Genomic DNA, 24,495 nt, shown 5'->3' with positions numbered 1-24,495 from the left:
CATCCCTTGAAGCATCCGTTAGCTCAGAACATTTTGTCTGCAGAATATTTTCAAAAAGTAATATAAAAAATAAATAAAACAATGTACATTTCGATAGTTTCGCGGAAAATATTAAAGTAATTACATTGTTTGAAAATAAGTATAATATTTCTTGTTACCCATTGCGCTTACGAATTTCTTAGTGATTCATGTGTAACACTTTAATTCTCCCTTTGGGAGGTTGGGTTGGGGATACCCTTTTCTTTACAAGCTAGCTTATGTCAGTTAAATTTTAATAATTATACATACACACAATTTGGCTGTATAAAATATGGTTTAGCTTTGTACGACAGTAAATACTTACCTTTTTTCAGGCTCCAAAGGTCTCACACAAAAAACCTCAGAATTTCTGTGTATATTAAAAAAAAAACTCTTGGTGCAGACTTCCAATTAGGATTTTCAACAAAAAGTTATTTTAATTTCTTAAGTTTAACCGGTAGAAACAGATATAATTTTTTCTTACATTGAAATAGATTTCTTTCAGAGCTATCAATTTGAAATAACATACGTTAGGAAACACCTTTGAAAAAAGGATTTCCATTGGAGCATTTGTTATGTAGATGAATTACTGGTGGTAAGCCCAAGCCTTATAAATATAAGGTTTTTAAAGAAAATTATTTTCGCTATTTTAAAAAATAATAAAATTCCAAACTGAAAAATCATTTTACCTAAAATTCTGAGACTGTTGAAATTTTAAAGCTCCTATAGACAAACACTTCCTTCAAGCTATGGAGTTTAACCATCAATTTTGTTCCTTTTGGACCAAAAGAAAAGGTGCGATGCGTGACTCAAATAACTTTCTGAAAACGGTTTTGTTTTCCCATCCCAAGATTAAGGGAATATAAACAGTTAATTAATGTGACTTCAGGGCTTGGAGATACTGAGGTCTTCCACCACCTAAATTTCACTGAATAACCCTCTTCCTAGAATACCTCTTCCTACATATTCACCTTCTTGGCTAGGAAAAAGGGAGAATCATAGGCAGCACAATTGCGCTGCCTAAGTAAATAGTGATGTGGGCACAATGTATTTAATATTTTTTTAGACCAAGGCACCTCGTATAGAAGGAGTTATCATAGAAACTTCGAAAGGAGATCGTTCAATTGGAAATTAAGAGGGCTAGTGCCCTTTCTAATAGTCCAAAATGATTGGAGAGAAACCACCCCCTCCCCCACTCCCACCATTTCCCGAACACAACCAATTAAAACTTTGAGAAAACCATTTTGTTCTTTGTAGTTGAAAAGTCCCTGAATTCTGTTTTGAGGATGACAAACCCCAGAGCCCTCAGGGCAAGGGTTTTAAGTTATACAAAGGGAACATATTAGGTTCTTATAGAAATGACGGTTGTATAAACTTCGGAAGAGTTTCGTTGGATAAGTAATCAGAAGTTTTAGTGCACTTTTTAAGAGTAATAGTGATCAGAGGGCAGCCACCCTCTCCATAAGTCGTATTTTTAGGATATTTTCTTAAGAAATCTTCAGCTGTTTGTTCAAAAAATAGTCCAAAGATCATAGGCACCGCAATAACCTGGCAACCTGGCTATTACACTGCTAAAAAAAAGAGACAAGTAATGAGTGACGTGGGCAAAATGTATTATTTATTTATTAATTTTAATTTTTCAGACAAGGGTACTTCGTACAGAAGGAGTTGTCATAAAAACTTCAAAAGGCACTCGTCGATTGAAAATTGAAAAATCTTGTGCCTTTTTGAATATTCGAAAGAAATTGAAGGACATCCAGCCCCTCTCCCACCCGCCTATTATTTCCTCCACAATATCTAATCAAAATTTTGGGATTGCCATTTTGTACAACGTAGTTAAAAGATCCGGATATTATGTCTTTCGGGATGACAACACCCCCAAAGCCCTAAGGGCAGGGGTTTTAAGTTGTGCCCAGGATGCAAAAAAAGTATTTTTTCAGATTGGGTGGTCGTATGAGCTTGGGAGGGGGCGCATTAGATTAGTAATCAGAAGTTCTAGTTCCTTTTTTGAGAGTCAAAGTGACTGGAGGGCAGCTACCCCCTTACGCGTTATATTTTCCCGAAATGCATCTTATAGAAATTTTGAGATAGCTATTTGTCCAAAAAATAGTCTAAAAATGATAGACAGCGGAATAGCACTGCCTAAGTAAAGAGTGAAATGGGCACAATGTATGATTTATTTATTTATTATAATCTTTTTGCTTTATTTTTTTCTAAGCCAAGGCACTTCGTGTAGAAGGAGTATCCGTAGAAAACTCGAAAGGGGCTCATTTCATTTAAAATGGCAAGTTCTACTGCACTTTCCAATATTTGGCAGTGATCGGAGTGCAGCCAGCCCCCCCCCCCTGCCGGCCCATCACATCCCCAGATACATTCAATGAAAATTATGAGATAGCCATTCTGTTAGGCGTAGCTGAATGGTAAAGTAATTACGTCTTTGAAGATTACCCTCCTCCCACGCACTTTAGCCCTCAGTGTCAGGGTTGTAAGTCATGCCCCAGGGGCTTATATGGTTTTTATTGAAAAAGTGGTCGCATAAACTTTTAATGGGGCTAATTGAATTGGATATTGAAAATTCTAATGCCCTTTTTAATGCTCGAAAGTGATTCGAGGGCAACCAGCCCCCTTCGCCCCTCCATTTTCCTAAATATATACTATTAATTTGGAGATATTCATTTTGTTAAGCCTGTTCGACAGGTCAAGGAATTATGTCTTTGGCGATGACACCCCCCACGGCCAGGGTAAGGGTTGTTTAAGGCATTTATAGAAAGGATGGTAGCATAAACTTCGGATGAGGCTCTTTCAATTGGAAATCAGAAGTCTTAGTGTCCTTTTTAAGAGTCAAAGGTAATAGGAGGGCAGCCATCCTTCCCCCCCCCCCCTCACCAAGTCTTCTTTTCACCGAATGTATCTGATAGAAATTTTGAGATAGCCATCTCGTCCAAATTAGTACAAAGATCATATAAAAAGGCCTTTGTGGTTGAAATAGCCCTCAGAAACTGGGGGCAAAGATTGTATTTTATGCCCCGAAGGCATATAAGGTTTTTATTGAATGGGTTGTCGCATAATTTTTGGATAGAGATCATTTGATCTAAGGTCAGAAGTTATATTACTCTTTTGAAGAGTCATAAATGAATTAAGGGCAACCAGCCCCCCCACAACCATCATTTTGTTCAGCCTTATTGCTGAAGCATTGTGGTATCAGCATTATGGTCCTCAGTCTATTTCATTATGAAAGGCTGAAAGGCTCAAGTGAGCCTTTCAGAGAGGATCAGAGGGGTGTGTTGAACTAAATCAAAACATGTTATGTGTATACGGGCTGTCAAAAGCTTAACTCAGGAAATAACTAAGTAGGCTACATTAATTTGGACATTTCAGGAAATGATAAGTGAAACTATCGATTGACAAAAACGGTAATATATGTACGCTGCTACTACTATTACAAGTACCACCACTACTATTGCTTCCACTACTACTACTGCAACCACAGTACTACAATTAAAATATTGGCGGGAAATTTGAACTAAATCAAAAGACACTATATTCATGCACATTGTAAAAGAGCTTATCTCAAGAATAGATTTGAGTATTAAGTTGGAACTTTCAGAAAGTGCTTAAAGGGGAAGATCAATTGACCAAAGGGCAATATGTGCATGCTACTACTAATGCTAATACCGCTACTATATTTATTACCACTACTACTGCTGCTACTTCTACAACTACCTCTGTTGCAACTACTTGTAAGGCTGAGAGATTTAAGATGAAAATCACCAAAGTATATAGACATACAGGTTAGCAAAAGGATATATCAGTAATGTCATAGCAATGTCTAATTATATTAGGTTGAAACTTCTAGAACTTGATGAAAAGGATGTTCAAATCATCAAAAGGAAGTACATATATTAGTAATACTACCCTACAGTTGCTCTAACTAATGACGCTAAGAGAATAGAGGGCAGGCAGCCCTCCTCCCAAGCCCATTCATTATCCAAACACATTGAATCAAAATTTTGAGACAGCTATTTTTTTAAAATAGTAGAACAGTCCAGCATTTATGTCTCTAATGATATTGGGTACGTCAGCCCCCCACAGTTATGTAATTGGCCCATTGCACTTTAAAACTAGATGTTACCTTAAAACTAAATCAAAACGTATTGTGTTTATGGTTGTTAATACGACACCCCAGCAATATATTGAGAACGACTGTGGGTATTAATTTGAAACTATCTGGGCTACTACTATTACCGCTTCTGCTCTTACAATTTAAATAAATCAAAAGTGGGAGTGTAAGTGTATCAAGGTTGTCAAAGAGCATAGATAGAATTTCTTCGTGAATGATATTAAGTTTCAAACAGTTCGTGGTAACGAACTGTAGTAAGTAGTGACCCGACTCAATAGTAACCGAAACTCTAAAAAACAGAATTTTGATACCAATACATACATCCAAAGATTTAAATTTTTATGCTGATTTTAAATATATAAGGTTCATTAAATTAGTCTTACTCATCAAAAGTTACGAGCCTGCTAAAATTTGCCTTATTTTCGAAAAAAGGGGGAAACACCCCTTAAAAGTCATAGAATCTTAATGAAAATTACACCATCCCATTCAGTGTATCAGAGAACCCTATTGTAAAGGCTTCAAGCTCCTATCTGCAAAAATGTGGAATTTTGCATTTTTCGTCAGAAGTAAAATCACAGATCCGTGTTTATTTGTTGTTTTTTTTCCAGGGGTGATCTTATCAACCAAGTGGTTCTGAAATGTCATAAGAGGGCTCATTCTAACGGAAATTAAAAGTTATAGTGCCCTTTTTAAGTGACCAAATATTGAAGGGCAACTAGGCCCCCTTCCACACTCATTTTTTCCCAAAGTCACCGAGTGAAAATCTTGAGATAGTCATTTTGTTGAGCATAATCGAAAATCAAATAGATATGTCTTCGAGGACGACTTAATCTCCCATAGTCCCCGGGGGAAGGGCTACAAGTTTTGAACTTTGCCCATTGTTTACATATACTATTGGTTATTTACAAAGTATAATGACATTTTCAGGGGGTATTTTTTCTGGTGGTGGGGGGAGGGTTGAGGGATACGTGAGAGGATCTTTCCATGGAGTAATTTATCATGGGAGAAAAGAATTCCCATGAAAGGGGCGCCGGACTTTCCAGCATTATTTCAAACAACAATGAGAAATTAAATAAAAAGTAAGTTTTTTCAACTGCAAGAAAGGATCAAAATTAAAACTTAAACGAACAGAAATTATTGCATATATGAGGGGGTTCGCCCCCTCCTCAATACCTTGCTCTTTACGCTAAATTATTTTTGGTAATTTCAAAATAGCTATTTATTCCAAATTAACGGCCTTTGCGGTTCAGGGGTCATTCTTAAAGAATTGGAGTAAAATTCGAACTTTAATGTAAAGAGCGAGGTATTGGCGAGAGGGCGAACCCTCTCATATACGTAATAAAAATATACAAATATAGAAGTTCGTTGCATAGGTTAATTTATAAGTTACGCATATTTATTAATAATAAAAACGTTCGTAAATAGAATTAAAAGTTAGTGACCTTTATAAGTAAACAAAAAATTGGAGGGCAACTAGACCCCCTACCTCACCGCTTCTTTCTCAAAATCTTCCAATCAGATCTTTGAGAAAGTCACTTAGCCAAAAAAATTTCGTTTTGATTATTCATGCACGGTGAGCCAAGATCAAATCTTCATTAATTCAAAAACGTTCAGAAATTAAATAAGAAAAACAAGTTTTTTCAACTAAAAAAAAGAAATAACATTAGAACTTAAAACAAACAGAAATCATTACGTATATGAGGTTCGTCCCCTCCTCAATATCTCGCTCTTTACGCCAAAGTATTTTTAGTAATTTCAAAAGAGCCATTTATTCTAATTAAACGGCTTTTGTGGTTCAGGGGTCATTCTTAAAGAATTGGAACAAAATTCGAAATTCAGTGTAAAGAGAGAAACATTGAAGAGAGCATGACCCCCCCCCCCCCCCCCGTCCCATATACGTAATAAAAATGTACGAGTATAGAAGTTCGTTACGTAAGTTAGTTTGTAAGTTACATATATTTATTACTAATAAAAACGTTTGAAAATAAAGTTAAAAGTTCTAGTGGCCTTTTTAAGTAACAAAAAATCTGGAGGGCAATTATTCCCCCTCCCCCGACCCTTTCTTCCTCAAAATCGTTCGATCAAAACCTTAAGAAAACCATTTAGTCAAAAAAAGTAAAGTTAATATACAAATTTCGTTTTAATTATTCATGTACGGTGATCTAAAATCAACACCTGCATTAATTCAAAAACGTTCAGAAATTAGATAAAAAACAAGTTTTTTTTAACTGAAAGTAAGGGGTGACATTAAAACTTAAAACGAACAGAAATTATTCCGTATATGAAAGGGACTGTGCCCTCCTCAACGCTCCGCTCTTTAGACTAAAGTTTGACTCTTTCTCACAACTTAAAAAACAATGAAAAACTATAGCGTATAGAGCGAGATGTATAAGAGGGGACAGTTTCCTTAATATGCGGAATAATTTCTGTTCCTTTTAAGTTTTAATGTCGCTCCTTACTTTCAGTTTAAAAAAAAACTAGTTTTTTTATTTAATTGTTTTTTTTAGATCAACTTGAGGAGGTATATACTTAAATTAAGCAATTCTATTTGTGTCGGGATTAAAATTATTAAAAAAGCTTCTCTAATATACAAATAGCAAGCCAAACTAGGAAATCTTATATGAAAAATACCGGACATATATAAAATTTTTTCCATGAATTAGGCTTTACCAATGAAAAAACAAACAGAAATAAATCTAAAAAAACAACTTTTTCCACAAAACAAGTTTTTAAAGAAGGTAAAAAGCTGCACTTAGCCAAAATGAGCAGAAATCAAATCAAATAACCTTCCAGTGTAAAGCCGCCACACATAACCATCAATAAATAAATTAAACTTAAAACGAATTGAATTACAATAAATAACTGAGTCAAACTCAAAACGAGCAATAAGTAACTTGAGTAGGACTGACAACCCCAATGGTTTCTCAAGATTGGAACATAATTAACTCTTTACTGAAAACGAAATAATTTTTTTTTACATTTTTCTTTAGTAATTAAAATTATTAAAACTTGGAAGGAACAAATATCAGTATATGTACATTAAACTGACAATCCACGGTCATTAGTTTTTTTTTTTTTTTTTTTTTTTTTTTTTTTTTTTTAGCAAAGCACAAATTAGAATCACAGAAAAATTACAGACTTATTTTTGATGTCTGGATAATTAATTTATCTCCTTTATTTATTTTTTGTATGCCCTCGTCTGCTTTATGTATCTTGGCCAAGTTAAAATACCTGAGTTGAAACAGCGAGTTGAATTTTCCCGTTTGAATCCTTAGATGATTCCTGGACTCCTTAGGATCTGGAGGAAAAAAATAAGCTTTGGGAGGCTTACAGGTCCTCCTAGCCATCTTCACCCGACAGTCGACTTCAAATTTTCAAAGCTTATAGAAGAGTTTACAATTCGCTTTGCCGGAGAGCCAAATCATTATTTTACAATAGTAAATTCTCTGCGTACGGTAATGAAATTAAGAAAACATGGCAAGTAATTAATTCTGTTATTAGGCCATGTTCTCGGACTCCTTCTGTCCCTTCAAGAGTTTTGACTGATGGTAAAATCGTAGAGGGTGAGCTGAAAGTGCAAGGCGCGCTCACTTCTAACTTTGCTAATATCGGGGAAACTATAGCCTCTTTTGTAAGTCCTTCTTCTTCTCGGAATGGTTCTAGGTCTTATTTTGGACGTTCTTGTCTTAAATCAATGGATTTGGAGTCTATCTATGAAGTTGTAATAGCCAGAGTTGTTAGGTCAAATATACAGTTTGAAGGATTCTTTATTTTCTGGTCCAGATCGTATTTCTACTAAAGTTGTCAAGTTTGTTCTTCCTGTCATCGTTTCTGCTCTTTGTCAATATGTCTTTCAAAAAAGGTGTCTTCCAAAGTACTTTAAAGCATGCTAGTGTTATTATCAAGCAGTTCATGGTAACAAACTGTAGTAAGGAGCGACCCCTCCGCAATCCCTCGCTCTTTACGCTAAAGTTTGACTCTTTGCCACAATTCTGCTTTTTAAAACAATTAAAAGCTTTAGCGTAAAGAGCGAGGAATTGTGGAGGGGACAACCCATTTCATATACGGAGTAATTTCTGTTCGTTTTAAATTTTAATGTCGCTCCTTACTTTCAGTTTAAAAAACTAGTTTTTTATATAATACCTTTAAGAGGTGGATCACGGAATGACCCTGCTAGTTATCGTCCTACATCTCTCTTATCAGTGTTTAGTAAATTTTTTGAAAAAGCTATGCTTTCTCGACTTATTGATTTTCTTAATTTTAAACATTTTTTTTCATGATTCACAGTTCAGTGTTAGGACCAAGCACTCAACTGAGAATGCATGTGTGAATCTTTCGAATTGTGTACATACATCCTCTGACTCTGGTCTGACACCTGCTGCTCTTTTTCTCGATGCGCGAAAAATATTTGATTCAATAACACACAAGATCCTTCTTTGGAAACTATCTCATATTGAAATACGAGGGAGTACTTATTCTCCGTGTCTATCTTATTTATCTGGTCGAGTTATCTTGTTTGATCCTCTTTTTTTCAACCCGTCTAAAATAGAGTTTGGTGTCCCATAAGGATCTGTGATTTGGCTGATACTCTTTTTAATTTATGTTAATGACCTTATAAATGCAGTTAAAAATCTAAAACTTACCACTTGCTGTCGTCTTTGTAAATCTGCAACTGTCACTAATTGCAACAGGAGTTTGTCCTTCTCTGATACACTTATAGCTTTTACAGATTACAGTACTCTTGGCATAGCCCATAGAAGAGCCGCACAGCCAATGAACATAACAGCCGCACAGCCGATAGAATAGATGGCACAGCCGATAGAATAGATGGCACAACCGATGATCACCATTCAAACACGATTGCCCTTTTTGAAAGAGCTACTCAGTGGTTTGATGTTAATTATCTTGCATTAAATATTGGAAAGTCATGTTTTCTTATTTTCTCAAGAGTTTCAAGGGCTTGATCTGGTTCAAATGAAATATATGTATTGAGGGGCTACATTAAAAGGCCTAAGCATCGTAACGTTCGATTCCTAGGTATCTTGCTTGAGGAAAATCTTTCCTTCAAGCCTCATATTGACCTCATTAAAATGAAAGTCTCCAGAAGCCATGGAATTTTTAAAAAATTGAAACAAATTTTTCCAGGGTCAGTTCTTAGAATCCTATTCTACAGCCTAGTTCAGGTTTATGTTTCATACTGTTCTATTATTTGGATGCCAACTTTTCCCTCGTCACTGAAGCCCCTTTCAAAACTATATGACGAAGCAAGGATTTTTATACAGGATGCTAACTGTTCCCTACTTAAACCCTTGCTTAAAAAAAACTTAAAAAAAAAATTTCCCGGTTCGTCGATGAGATGATGTCTCCAGAATGGTTCTGTACTTTTTTGTGTCGGTGGAATCATGTATTACTCCCTTGCCCAGCTTGATTTTTTTTTGGGGGGGGGAGCTAGTATTATTTGGTTTTGCGATATGAGCTTATTATTTAAAATTTTTTGATGAATATATTTGTTTAAATTTTTCTTAGTTTTATTTCTCCCCTACTTGTTTCCTGGCCATAGAGCCTTACGGGGATGGACATGCTGAAGTATTTTTTACCGTAATTTACCGTTGATTTTGGTATTCAGTTATATATTTCTTGATTTGTCTTTTTTTTATAAATTCAAAAAATTCAAATTATTGTATGTGCTTTTCATTATGAATAATTCTTATAAGCGAATCTTCAATGTTTATAGACAAAGTTTAATTCAATATTACTTAATACGGACACAAAAGATGTGTCCGTACAGGCCACTGAGCCTTTAGAAGGGTATTATTGAATTGTATGTGTGTTTACTTATGAAGAAAACTTATCTTATATTTCGAGGCTCTTGACCCCCATCCAGCAGACACCTTTGAATATGCCTATATCTTTATCCATCATTTTATTAAAATATTTTCTTATGCTAGCAATAACCAAGTTGAACTAAGAATTAATAGAGGTTATCACAAATAAGAATAGGACTAAGCCCTTTAGAAGTCGGAATATCATTATTTGACTTCTGATATGCTGGCGCTGCGACAATTTATTGTAAATATTGTCGAAACAATATATATAAGCTGCCAGGTCTTGACATTTTGGTACTGTATAAAATACTTTGTTCCTCCTGTAGTGTTTTGAAAAATAACCAATAGAAATATAAATCTTGGGTATAGTCACTTACTCAACAAGATTGTTTTAAATAATTTACAAAATTAGTAGTTTACTTCTCAAATTAGTGAGTTTAAATAATTTTAATTAGTTACTACTTAATGTTTGCGTCATCAAGTGAAACAATTCACGTCTGTCTTCCGAGACAGGGAAATTTTAAACAATCTATTTTTATTTTTGAATCAGCAGTTCCTATTGACCTTTAACATATACCACCTCAATTTTGTACCCAAATAATTATATGACACAAAAAACTACCATGTTTCTGCTCTAAGTATACTGCATAACCACAAAAAGAAATTATTATGCAATTAAAATGCCATCTTCTAAGTTACCTATTATTTTGATTCCTTGCCTTTAAAATTTCGTGCCAACGAAGTCAAATCTCCCACACATAAGATGAACAATTGCTGTTGGTAAATATGATCAAATATGTAACTCCTTTCCAAGCACGTACACAAGATTTGTTTTGAAGAAAAACTTCGTGGGGGGGGGGTTAAAAAGTTGATGCTTAAACTGAGAAGAAACGCGCAATCGCAAGAAATTTTTTTAGCAATTTGTTGATACTTCAGGGCAGAGGGGACAAGGCTTGTTTTGAAGAAAAACTTCGTGGGGGGGGCAGTTTAAAAAGGAGATGGTTAAACTGAGAAGAACTCATACTGGAGGGGTCACACTCCAAATATTTGATAGGCAGTGCAGTAGAGCTGCCTAAGTAAAGAGTGATGTGGGCACAATGGATTATATATTTATTTTTTGATTTTAGACAAGAGTACTTTGTTTAAAAAGAGTTGTCGTAGAAACTTCGGAAAGGGCTCATTCGATTAGAAATTAAAAGGGAGAAATTAAATACCCTTTTTAATAGTCGGAAGTGATTTGAGGGCAACCAGCCCCCTCCTATCCAAGGGCGTTGTTTGGGGGCAGTTGACCCCCAATAATTTAGAAAAAAAATTATCATGTAGCCCGAGCCTCTTGACTATCCTGATATCGACCCCTCTTGCCCCCAATAAAAATGCAGGAGCTCCGGCACTCCCCCCGTAATTTTCCAAAAACATATAATCAAAATTTTTACATAGCCATTCTGTTCAGCATAGTTGAAAGGTTCAGAAATTATGTCTTTGAGGATGACAATCCCTCGCCCCTAGCTCTCAGGGCAAGGGCTGTAAGTCATGCCCTGGTTTTGTTATGTATGAGGCTTATGAGGTTTTTATTATAGAAAAAGGGTCATATAAACTTCTAAAGGGGCTCATTCGATTGGAAATTGAAAGTTCTATTGCCCTTTTTAATAGTTGAAAGTGATTGGAGGGCAACCAATCACCTCACGCCCATCATTTCCTCCAGAAAATCCAATAAATTTTTTTAGATAACCATTTTGTTCAGCGTAGATGAGGGGCTCAGTAATTATGTCTTTGGCGATGACCCCCCCCCCTCATAGCCTGCAGAGTTAGGGTTGTAAGTTATGCCCCGGGACATATAAGGTTTTTATTGAAAATCATATAAACTTCGGAGGGGACTCTTCGGATTCTAAATCAGAAGTTTAAATAGCATTTTTAAGAGTCAAAGTAATCGGAGGTCAACTAGTCCCCCCCACCCTTCTGTCCTCTTTACCCGAAATACATCTGAAAAAAACTTTGAGATAGCCATTTCATTCAAAATACTCTCAAGATCATATAACCACGCCTTTGGGGTTGAAACATCCCCTCAGAACCTAGGGGAAAAGGGTTGTATATTAAGCCCCGGGGCAATACAATGTTTTTATGAAAGGGTGGTTGCATAAGCTTTAGAGGAGGCTCTTTTAATTGGAAAATTGAAATTTGTAGTTCTCTATTCAGAGTCAAAAGTGATGGAGGGCATTTAGCCCCTTTTCCACACCCTTTTTTCCCTAAATACGTCTAATAAAACTTTTGAGTTGTTCATCTTGTTCAAAATAGTAGAGAGGATATATACAACGATGCCTCCAGGGCTGACGCTCCACCAGATACCTTGGGCAGGGGTTGTAAGCTATGCCCGGGGGTCATATAAGGTTTTGAGGGAATGGGTGGTCACATAAACTGTGGATGTGGCATTTGGTTAGAAAACGGAAGTTATAGTTTCCTTTTTGAGAGTCAAAGGTGATTTAAGGGCAACAGGCCCTCCAAGCCCCTTCCCCACGCGCCCATCATTTCCCGAAACAAAATGCAATCAAAATTTGAGGCGTCTGTTTTCTTTAGCATTGTTGAAAGGTCTAGAAACTATGCATTTGGGTTAGTCAATTTTCCACAGCCCTCAGAGCAAGGGCTGTAAGTTGGGCAATTCATTCCTTATTTACATATGTTTTTGACTTTCCATTAATGAACTTTATTACTTTCCAAAAAAAAAACTTAAGGTGAGCCTTTCAGAGAATGTTGAAGGGAGTATTGAACTAAATCGAAACATGTTATGTGTATATGGGTTGTCAAAAAGGCCTATCTCTGGAATGACTGAGTATATTAATTCAAACTTTCAGAAAATGAGGGAGATGGCAAATTTACCAAAAAGGTAATATTTGTATGCTACTACTACTGCTACAGCTACCACCCCTACTACTGCTACCATCACTACTACTACTACCACACTACTACATTCGAAAATTAAAATTAAAACTAAATCAAAATAAACCATGTGCATACACATTTTCAAAAGAGCTTATCTCGAGAATGGATTTTGGTATTAAGTTGGAACTTTCAGACAATGCTTAAAGGGGGATATCAATTGACCAGAAGCAAATATGTGCATGCCACCACTAATATTACTACCACTGCTACATTTTCTAATACTACTACTGCTACTATTTCATTACTTCTATTGCAGCTATTTTTAAGGCTAAGATCATTGAGATGAAAAATTCAAGAATTATAAGAATAATATACAAGTTATCAAAAGGGCATATCAGTAATGTCATAGCAACGGCTAATTGTATTAAGTTGAAACTTCCAGGACATGATGAGAGGGATGTTCAACTGACCAGAAGGCAATATGTTAATACTACTGCTGCTACTATTACTAGTGCTATTACAATTAATACTACTACTATTAATAATAATCTTACTACTGTGACTATTATTACAACTATGCCTAAGGATATGAAGATAAAAATTTCAGGGAATTTTGAACTGAAATACATCACACTGTCTGTAAAGAGCTTGTCAAAAGCGTGTATCAGCAATATTTTAGGGATATTAAGGCAATAACTTTGGGGAGTATTGAAAATTAATGAATTGAGTGAGAGCATACAATACCCACAAAAGCTGTTAAGAGGACGTATTCAGCGTATATTGGAGGGAATACTGTAGAAAGCAAGTGCGCTATGCGCATATTGCTATTAATAATAATGCTGCTACTACAGTCGTTGCTACTAGGCAAGTTAAAGATATTAAGGTGAAGCTTTGAAGTAATATTTGATTTTAGACGTATATTTAACTAAATCAAAACAAACTATGAGTATGTAGATTTTCCAAAGGGTGAAAAAGCAATATCTTGAGAACGGCTTACATTATTAAGTTAGACCTTTAAAGGTAAGATGTCATTTAAGGGTGTGTTTAAGGGTAATTTAAATAAAAAAAAACAAGTTTTTTTAAATGAAAGTAAGGAGCGACATTAAAACTTAAAACGAACAGAAATTACTCCGTATATGAAAGGGGCTTTTCCTCCTCGACACCCCGCTCCTTACGCTAAAGTTTTTTATTATTTTAAAAAGTAGAGTTGCGAGAAAGAATCAAACTTTAGCGCAAGGAGCGGGGTGTCGAGGAGGAAAAGCCCCTTTCATATACGGAGTAATTTCTGTTCATTTTAAGTTTTAATGTCGCTCCTTACTTTCATTTAAAAAAACTTGTTTTTTTATTTAATTTCTGAAAGTTTTTTAATTAATGCATGACTGATTTTGGCTCTCCATTCATAAATTATTAAAATGAAATTTGCATATTAATTCTTTTTTGGCTAAATGGCTTTCTCTTAGTTTTGATCAGACGATTTTGAGAAATAAGGGGTGGGGAAGGAAGTCTTGTTGCCCTCCAATTTTTCGGTTACTTAAAAAGGCAACTAGATCTTTTATTTTTAACTAACGTTTTTATTAGTAAAAAAAATACGTAACTTAAGAATTAACTTACGTAGCAAACTTTTATATTCTTATATTTTTGATTATATATATGAGGGGGTTGGTCCCCTCGTTAATACCTCGCTCTTCACACTAAATCTTGTTTTACCCCAATTCTTTAAGAATGACCCCTGAATCAGAAAGGCCGTAGAATAAATAGTTGAAATTATTTAAAAAAATTTTAGCATAAAGAGTGAAGTGTTTATCTCCTCCTAAATACCTCGCTCTTTATGCTAAAGTATTTTTAGAACCCCTCATATGCGTAATAATCTCTGTTCCTTTTTAAGTTTTAGTGCTTCTCCTTACTTTCAATTGAAAAAAACTTTTCATGTTTATATTTTCATTGTTTTTTTCATAGTAATGCTAGAAAGTCCTGCGCCCTTTTCATTGAATTTCTCTTCCCCCATGAAATATTCCTCCAAGGAAAGATCCTCCCATATAGCCCCCTCCCCTGAACCCCACACCCAAACCAAAAAAATCCCCCTGATAACGTCGGTACACTTCCCAGTAACCATTACTGTATGTAAACATTGGTCAAAGTTTGTAACTTGCAGCCCCTCCCCCAGGGACTGTGAGGGGTAAGTCATCCCCAAAGACATAGTTATTATGGTTTTCGACTATGCGGAACAAAATGGCTATCTCAAAATTTTGATCCGTTGACTTTGGGAAAAAAATGAGCGTGGGAGGGGGCCTAGGTGCCCTCCAATTTTTTTGGTCACTTAAAAAGGGCACTAGAACTTTTTATTTCCGTTAGAATGAGCCCTCTTGCAACACTCTAGGACCACTTGGTCGATACGATGACCCCTGGGAAAAAAAAAACAAAAAAAAAAAACAAATAAACACGCACCCGTGATTTGTCTTCTGGCAAAAAATACGAAATTCCACATTTTTGTAGATTGGACCTTGAAATTTTTTCTATAGGGTTCTCTGATACGCCGAATGCGATGGTGTAATTTTCGTTAAGATCCTATGACTTTTAGGGGGTGTTACCCCCTATTTTCCAAAATAAGGAAAATTTTCTCAGGCTCGTAACTTTTGATGACAATAACTAAACTTGATGAAACTTATATATTTGAAATCAGCATAAAAATCCGATTCTTTTCATATATCTTTTAGCATCGAAATTTCGTTTTTAGAGTTTCGTTTACTATTGAGCCGGGTCGCTCCTTACTACAGTTCGTTACCACGAACTGTTTGATATATATATATATATATATATATATATATATAATCTCAATTATTCAAAAACTGACACTGACAAATTCGATTTGTTAAAGTGACAACTATGAACATTTTGAAGCATGGAAACTTAAAAAAAAACTTTTTCGCATGCTGACCAATGGTCTGCGTTGCGCAAGTACCTATATCCTGATTCATTGCCTTCGGCCGGGAGTGTAATGCCTGGTCGGAGGCAAATCATCCAACGCTTCCCTTGTTTTTCTTCCGTATTTCTCCAGGTACCCTTTAGAGCCGGGTATACTCTGGCTTAGCTTACAGGGTTACACCATTGACCCTCATCCCACACCAAAGAATCAGTGACAACAGGACTCGAATCTCTAAACTCGGGATTTCAAGTCCAGAGCATGGAAGTGTAACAACAACAAAATGCGTAAAGCGATACAGAGTTATTTTATTTCTTATGACTGAAACATAAGTTTCTAAAGCAATATATTATATTAGTCATAGGAGTTGAACATCTCTTATGAATGTAGTTAATAGTTATAGCTATCCTTTGATGAATTTGAGTATGGGACAGTCTCAAACAGTGATGTGCAGGATAAAAAGTGTAAATCAACTCAAGAAAATACTGTAACTTAAATATAAGAGTATATTATGTCGTATGATTTAAGTAAGATTCCTTGTTCTGTGACATATGTATCATCTCAAATATGCAAAAAAATTTCACCAACAACTCTGATTTCCTGTATTGATGCTTATGAATATTCTCTATCATAGAAGGGTAACTAAAGAGTGCGTGTTGTGGTGTGGAGGTATCTTATTTCCAAGGATTGAAATACTTTTATTTTAATATTCTAGTAAATTCCTTGTGAGATACGAAATATATACAATCTCACATATCCAAAAACTGTCATCGATATCTCTTATTTGCTAAAGTAATGATTATTGCGATGTGGAGTTATATTATTCTTAGGGTTGAAACCGACAACACTGATTAGCTAAAGTAACGACTCTTAATATCTACAAGCACGAACATGTAACTACAAAATGTGAATTTCTTTATGGAGTTATCTTATCTTTAATGATTGTTAAATCAATGTACAACTAGTTACTTGTGAGAGTTGAATACGTCTTATGAATCTAGTTGTTGATTTATTATAACTCTGGCATGTTAAGTAAATGTAGTATATTCTTTTTTAAGAAGATATATTTTCAAAAACATGAAGCTTGATCACTAAGTCTTGAATGTTAAAGATAACGTTAAATAATTTATATTTTTGTTTAAATAAAAAAATTCAATTCCAAAAATAATATTTAGATTTTTTTTGGGGGGAGGGGGGTAATTTCTTAGGGGAAGCTAAAAATGTTCAGAACCGAAAATAAAAGAGATTTGCCTGAAGGGCTAGCTATGGAGATTTCTTAAAGACTTTGTTTATTTATGCGTTAGGTTTAAATGTTTCTCTTTACTTTCATTTGAACGTCCGAATATAAAAAATCTGCAAATGTAGTTCAACAATCCACCTTTCAATAATCTCTAAAAGTTTCATATGGATATATCAATGGGTAACTCTGAGATATTAAAATGAATATTTAAATTTTCTTAAGTTGCTCTTAATCTTCCTTTGAATGATCAAACCCCAGACCAATCTATGAATTTACTTGAAAATTCTTCCTTCAATATTCCCTGAAATTTTAATCCCTATACGTCTACTCAATCCTAAGATTTAAAAAATGGAAGAAGGGGACTCCCCCCTTGCAAAAATAAAAAAAATAGCAATAACACTATTATCCAAGCCTTTAGTTCAAGCCACAGCTTAGATACCAATATACAGTTATGAAAACTCCTATCTTGTCCATAAGAAGCTTTTGGTACAGAGCTCTGTACTTGGCGCCTCTTCCAAGCCCGCGCTCCGACGCGTAGATCTTGCTGCAACACCATAGGCGGGAACGTAATTTTTTTTTTGTTGCATAAACAGCTTAGATACCAATATTGTTATCTAAGCTGTGCTGCTAGTTTCCTGTCTCCAGCCGCTAGCATCGCAACCACGCACTGTGTCCCAAAAATAAATCGAGTTTTCATAACTGTATATTGGTATCTAAGCTGTGGTTCAAGCTCAATAATACAATTTTTATTGGCATTGTGATGGAAATTCATAAGACGACTTTAAGAGTTGGGAACTGGTTACTTACTTGGACCGACTGGCATAAACCATGAAGAAAAGGGGAAAGAATCTCCACAAAAGAGTTGTGATCTTGGCAAAAGTTGCTGACTCATGTTCAGCATGTCTACAATTTTTTTGTGGATTCTTCAAGCGGTTCTGCGATTCTACGATCTCTTAAGTGTGAAAACGGTAAACTTGGCATTATTATGAAAAATCTTATAATGGATGCCTGTTTATTTGTTTCATTGTTTGTTTTTCCAAGGCACTATCAATTTGGAACCATTAAAAAGCAGTTTGAATACCCTCCACGCTTAAAGTATGATGCTGCCACAGGGTACCAAATTCATCCACAAACATGCATACACTCCATTTAAATGAAGCGCTAATATATAGAAATAACGCACAGAATTACTACTGATTAATCCTTATTTCACTTCTACGCACTAGCTAATAGTGAAGGCAGAAGATTGGTGGGTCTTTTAGGGGAGAAGTGTTTGCCTAAAACCCTCAAAGGAATTTTCTCGTGTGAAAAATTCACATTTTCAGGCAATTTACTCCCGCTCAATGTGGAGAGCCCAACTGCTCAAGTCATAGTATCTTCTCATTTGGATTAACTTATCTTGACAACCATGTACTACGGATGCTTTGGGAAGAGTGGTTCCACGATGAGTCATAGCGCGTTGAAAATTCTTCAAGTATGGTTCCAGAACCATACTTGACCTTGACTACCTCTATTGCTGCAGTTTTATATACTGTAATTTTGGTTCGCAGAATTATCTTCATATATATTCAAATTTTGTCCAGGAAAACCACGCATCCGTGATGTTTCTTCTGAAAAAAAATAAACAAAACAAATTTCTAAATTTCTCTAGATAGGAATTTGAAATCCCTAAATTAGGGTTTTCTGGTATACAAAATTTAATAATTCAATTTTTATAATGGTCACCTGAATTTCCGTGGGTGTTTTACTCTTTTTCAAAAACCAGGCAAATTTAATCTGGCTCGTAGCTTTTGATGGGTAACATTAAATTTAATCAATTATATACATTTTATATATATTTTGAATTAGCATAGAAATCTAATTATTTTTATTTCTTATATGTTATAATTTTTAGAGTTTCGATTACTAATAGTCTGAGTCACTCCGATTCTGAGCTCGTTAACTCAGACCGTTTAATTATCTTATGACTTTACTTCTGCTCATCTCAAGTTTAATAAGGCTCTTTAGTTTTTGTTTTTGAAAAGTTTCTTTTCCGGAATTTTTTATTTTTTACAAAAAAAGGTTGGGATCAAAAAGCAAAATGGGCCATTGGGAGAATGGGTGAAAAACCATGGTAGCCCTTTTCCATAAAATCAAAACTGCGTGAACCAAGTCCAATTTCGTTTCCAGTCACGTTTCCATTCGCAGTCATAGTTTTATCATCGTGTGTGCGGATAAATATTCTAATCGTTTTGTGATGTATACATATCTTTTTATCTCCCTTTGCTATTCAATTTGTTTTCAGTTTGAATTGGTGTACTGACCTCTTCTAAATATTTTCCTTTTTAAGTGAAATGATATAAAAATACGAATTTTGTATCTAGTGTTTTTTGAGTCTTTATTAAGTATTGAAGCTGTTGAGGTAGCGCCTAAATTTTTCAATTATATTGATTATGTCCAAATAAACACTCCTTTTTACACTTATAGACTTAATAATAGTAATTAGACCGCAAAATACTACTGGGTGAACTAGCCAACGACCAGAGCCATCTATACAACAAAAGATTACAGCTGGGTGTCGGACTAACGTAATTAAGGTGTATTTGACTGAAATTCGAAAGAAACTGAGGCTAATGAATGGTTGAATCTGTCAGATTTGAATTTATCATATTGAAAGTTTGAATTTTGTACAGGCTCCAAACTGAATGAAAAAGGTAAAAGGGACAGATTAGTCTTTAGAGGTATCTCTGGTAAGTTCTGTTCGTTTCAAGTTCTACTTCACTGTTCATTTTCATTTATGTGTTCTGGAATTCACTTGTTTATCCATAGTAATACCCATTATTTTTCAACTTGAATTGATTATTGGCTCAAATTTTTGTTCAGAATACGTTTTATTTATTCATTTATATTCATTCTAGTTCCTTTTAACCTTCACTAATTATATGACCTTATTTCTGCGCCATCTAAATTTTAATACAAAATTTCCAATCAATTAATGCAAACGGTCGTAACAGTAAGACAACCCCTAGGAGAAGGACGTGTTCGAACAGCCACCCATAACAAAAGTTATAATCATGACCTTAATGTCCTTTTTTACTTTGAAGACAGTCCTAACCCCTACCCCGGACAAGTTTTAAGGGATGAATTTTTCAGGAGCACTTATCATTGCCAAATAATTTGTATAAAATTAAACTTGAACGTAAATAATACACTTCAGAAAAACTTTGAAAATGAGAAATGAGAAAAAAAACTCGAAAAGACACAAAAGGGGGATATTTTGAGCCGGTGAGAAGCATGCAAATATTTCGGCCAAGACCTCGGCTCAACCGTCCTCAGTGCAAAAACAGCACAAAAGCGATTAGTTTGTAAAAAGACATTAAATAAAAATCAGCTCAGATTTAGTCTTTTGAATTGCCATTCAGTATCAGATTTTTTTTTGCAGTTACTCTTTCACCATTACTTGGAAAGGGTCTGCTTTTATTTTAGTGATTATTTTTATTTTTTATTTTTTTTTTTACTAAGGAAAGTATAGCAGAGGTCTTGGCCGAAATATTTGCATTGTATTTTCATTTCCACCGGCTGGAAATATCATCCTATTTCGTCTTTTGGATTTTTTTTTTCTCATTTTATAATGCTTTGACAGGGTGGTCTCAAAAATTATTTACATAAACAAATGGGAGTTTAATAATAAATGAAACAATTATTTATTCAGATTCCAAATATGTAAACTTTATAAATGTCACGTGTAGTCATCAAAAGCTATTAATGTATGAATATATGCAGAATTATGGGACAAAGGGAAAACAACACAAAAGAAAATTTGTCATTTTTATTAAAAAGTGGGGTTAATTTTTTTCCGTATACGAAGAGACGTATGAACCATGCTCGAAAGTAAAGCTTCGAAGAATCTCATGTACCTCGTAAGAAACGGAAACTTTCAAGGAGCTCCAACAATTTATTCAGAATATAACTTTGCCTCAATTAATATCATTAATATGTTCATTGTCTAAGAAACTATAGTGAGAAACAATTATAATGCAATATCTCTATTTGCTCTAACTATTGTATAAAATATGAAATAAATTAAGTCCATAATAGCCGTTTCTTCCAGTCACATGAATTCAGTTCAAGCCACAGGGTTTGTCAAGAAAGTAGCAACTGAGCGACGAGCCTGAAAAAAGAAGTTCAAACTGAAAAACCACTTGTAACTTAACATAAAACGCAATCCAAATGTAGTGTATATATTGTGTTTATTACTCGGCTAATTTAAAAATAGTCTCCCAAAATTACAGAAATTAATTGTAAAATAATTTAGGAAAGTAAATCTAAGACATGTTGAATTTGGATAATAAAAACAGGCAGTAGCATGGAACAAAACAAAACAAGAAGAAAAACCCAACAATAATCAGGAAAATTATAATTGCCATGATACAGAATTAGCCAGAAAGTATAAAAAAAAAATAACAATTCAGGTACTTAGAGAATATATAGAGGTAAATAAAGGAATAATAGAGGAATATATAGGTAAATAGAGAATATGAATTCAAATTTGACTTAACTCGTTCGTATATTGAATTTTTCCTAGTTTTGGCTACTTATTGCAATGAACCGAATTAATTCCTATGACCATTGAATAGTATTTTATTTTTATAATTTTCTACCAGTGGTGTCAGTTTAGGAAAGCTTGCGGCAGGGAGGAGGTACTTTTAAATACCTTGGGGGTGAGTTTGTCGTTTTTTCAGTGACAACACTATAGAAAGGCATTTTCAATCTATGAAAACACAATCCGCCCGCTCTCCCTCCACCCAAAATCCAAGGGGACAAAAAATCTAGAGAAAACAGCCCTTTACACTCTCCTTCCATTTGAAGCCACTGCTTTCTACGATGATCATTTTAGCTTGGTTTTAATTTTCCTTTATACATTCGGCTGTTATCTCTTTTTTAATTTATTCTCTTTTAGTTCATTTTTTTTATTTAAAAGTTTTAATTTACTTTTTTTTTATTCATTTTCACTGAGGATGAATATGGCTGGATCTACAGGCAAAATAATTGCTACTTGTTTTTGTTTCTAGTATTTCCACTGGCCCTAGAAGGCTTTTTTAAAGCTTATTGTTATTTTTCTTGTTCTCTAGTGTGATTTTGTAAGAATTAAATTAATTATTAGCTTGTTTTCTAAAATTCATTACTGTGCTTATTGATTATTAAGATGTATGCTTATTATCATTTTTTATATAAAAATATTTGTGTTAATGACACAGCACCGTAGCCCAAAAGAAAAAAAAAGAAGAAAGATCCAAGATCCAATTTATTTTATGTCGGACTTTGATTAGAGTTCGAAAATTATTTTATTCCACTAGGAATCTGCTGAAAATATTTTTCCTTTCTTAAAGCGCTTCTTATTAATTATAAAGTATTTACAGTAATAGCATATAAACAAGGGTTACATAATAAAATGAAGGACTTATAAATCTGTTGTATTATTCTGATAAAGTAACCAATTTTAGTTTCATACCAATGCAAACTAAAAATGATAAAACAGATGAAAACACGAATACAACCAATATTCGTTTTTAAATTTTATAATAAAACTTGTTATTTAAATAGATATCGCTAGAGGGCGTTGTATTTTTCCTTTGGAACAATCAAAATTAAATATCAGTTTTTATGTATTTAATTTTAATTTTTGATCAGAAGAATCTTTAAATCCCTTGTCAAAATAATTGACGTAAAAATAATTTAAGAATTCACTAAGAACCTACCCTCTGTCCTTGCTCAATGGTGGCAATCATAACATCAAAGGCCTTTTTCCAAGCTGATTCAGCCAGTGGAGTAAATTCGTCACCAAGGTCGGCTTTCATAAGCGGAATAAAATGCTCAGCGAAATCCTATTAAGAATAAACGAACTATTCAATGTATCCATTGTCGGTAAATCATTTAGTAATTTCAACTGAGTCAACTGATCAATTCAAACTATCCAAAATTAGAACTGACTAAAATTAAATGATCATTAAAATAGATCAATGGACAAGTTGCTGACCGCTTTAACCCGGCCATTGATGCTTTTACCATAAATATTATGGTAAATTATGCTATGGCTATTATTTAAATCAGCCAGCAAAAAGCAACAAGTTTCTAGATAATAACAAAAACATAGAAATAATCAGATTAATAATTTAAATTAATTGCTCAAAACTTCTGGATATGACGGCAGAGGCGTCAATCCACGAAAATTTAGAGCGAGGCTAAATCTGTTTTCAATGACTGAATCGTCGTTTTTGTCATTTTTTTTTTGTAATACTATCAAAAAAGAAATTTTAACTTAAAAAACAAAAACAAAAGTATGTAAAAAACTTATAGGACAGGAAAAAATAATTGGCCTCATTTCACGAAAATTTATGGCGGGGGGTCAAATATGTTTTTCAGTGTCTGATGACTGGCTAAAATAATCGTTCTTTTCAATTTTTTAAATAAAATACCAAGAAGTTGATTACAATAATTTAAAATACCTTTTCAATTTAAGACACCCTAAACAAAAATAATTTTCAAAATCTAGGGTGAGGCGAAAAATCTAGGTGGTATAAGTTCCCCTATTTCCCTTAATTTATGTTACCATTTCACAGATCATGGAAGAATACTTGGTCAAAAACAATGCATAATATGACAAGCACGGACTCTAGAATAGGCAGAATTCTATTCAAATAGATTTCCTAAGGTGCGGATCTTTGATGCTCTGGCATCGAAAGATGGGGCTTAAATACTCCAATCGTGGAGTATGCACTATGCACTATGCAGTGCATAGTGACTAGCGACTTGATTATACAGTAGATTTATAAGAAAGTGGGGTAAGTGATATAATTAGCTTTTAAAATAGCTATTATTTAATTAAAATTATTTAAAATAGCTCAAATTATTTAAAATAGATAATTTCAATGTTATTTTCAAAGAATTATTTTTCGATTTGCATGAAGTAGTCTAATCTGTGGAAAATATTTGCAGACTAAGAATTTTGGCTGGCAAACCTACTGATAACAATTCTATACTGTTGTGTCCGAAAAGACAAGTCTGCAGGAGTTTAGGGTAGGCCAAAAAAGGAGCAAAACCATCAAGTTCTAGATGGCGTTATTGATGTTATTTTTCGGCAAAAGCACAATTTAAAAATTTTACATACTCTACTCTTACTATACCTAATCACTTTTGCATACAATTTTACATACCTACTCTTCAATTTTACATACAACATAACTCTACTCTGTTTACCTTCTCCTGTACAAGACTGCCGGAGCTTAGGGTAGGCTAAAAAATGAGCAAAACCAAAAAGTCTAGACGGCGTTATTCATCTTCGTTTTCGACACTTGCAAAATCTACTTTTAAAACTTAGCTATAATCTCTGGTTTCTCCAAAAATATTATACCTTTCAGGCTTAGATACAAAAGTTTTTAACTAATGACTTTATTTCTATGGCTTGTCTTCATTAAAATTGCTTAAGTACTACATTGTCTTTTTTGTTTTTAATTTCATC

At 34.2% G+C, this 24,495-nt stretch overlaps 1 protein-coding gene and 1 long non-coding RNA gene across 2 annotated transcripts in view; one reads left to right on the top strand and one right to left on the bottom strand.

Moving 5' to 3' along the window:
• Window positions 1-24,495, top strand: part of LOC136028795 (uncharacterized) — a 75,340-nt gene that overhangs the window by 42,810 nt on the left and 8,035 nt on the right. Inside the window, exon 2 of the long non-coding RNA XR_010617877.1 lies at window positions 19,631-19,726. This is a non-coding gene — a long non-coding RNA (uncharacterized LOC136028795). The remainder of the gene's footprint in view (window positions 1-19,630; window positions 19,727-24,495) is intronic.
• Window positions 21,007-24,495, bottom strand: part of LOC136028794 (uncharacterized) — a 53,800-nt gene continuing 50,311 nt past the window's right edge. Inside the window, exons 22-23 of the mRNA XM_065706698.1 lie at window positions 22,736-22,861; window positions 21,007-21,147 (exon numbers count right to left, since the gene is read on the bottom strand). Of these exons, the coding sequence (XP_065562770.1) occupies window positions 21,103-21,147; window positions 22,736-22,861 (171 nt within the window). The 3' untranslated portion in view covers window positions 21,007-21,102. The remainder of the gene's footprint in view (window positions 21,148-22,735; window positions 22,862-24,495) is intronic.

Source organism: Artemia franciscana, chromosome 7, assembly GCF_032884065.1.
Source record: "Artemia franciscana chromosome 7, ASM3288406v1, whole genome shotgun sequence".
NCBI lineage: Eukaryota > Metazoa > Arthropoda > Branchiopoda > Anostraca > Artemiidae > Artemia > Artemia franciscana.
Note: the sequence above shows the minus strand (reverse complement) of the source record. Positions and strands in the feature narration are given on the sequence as shown.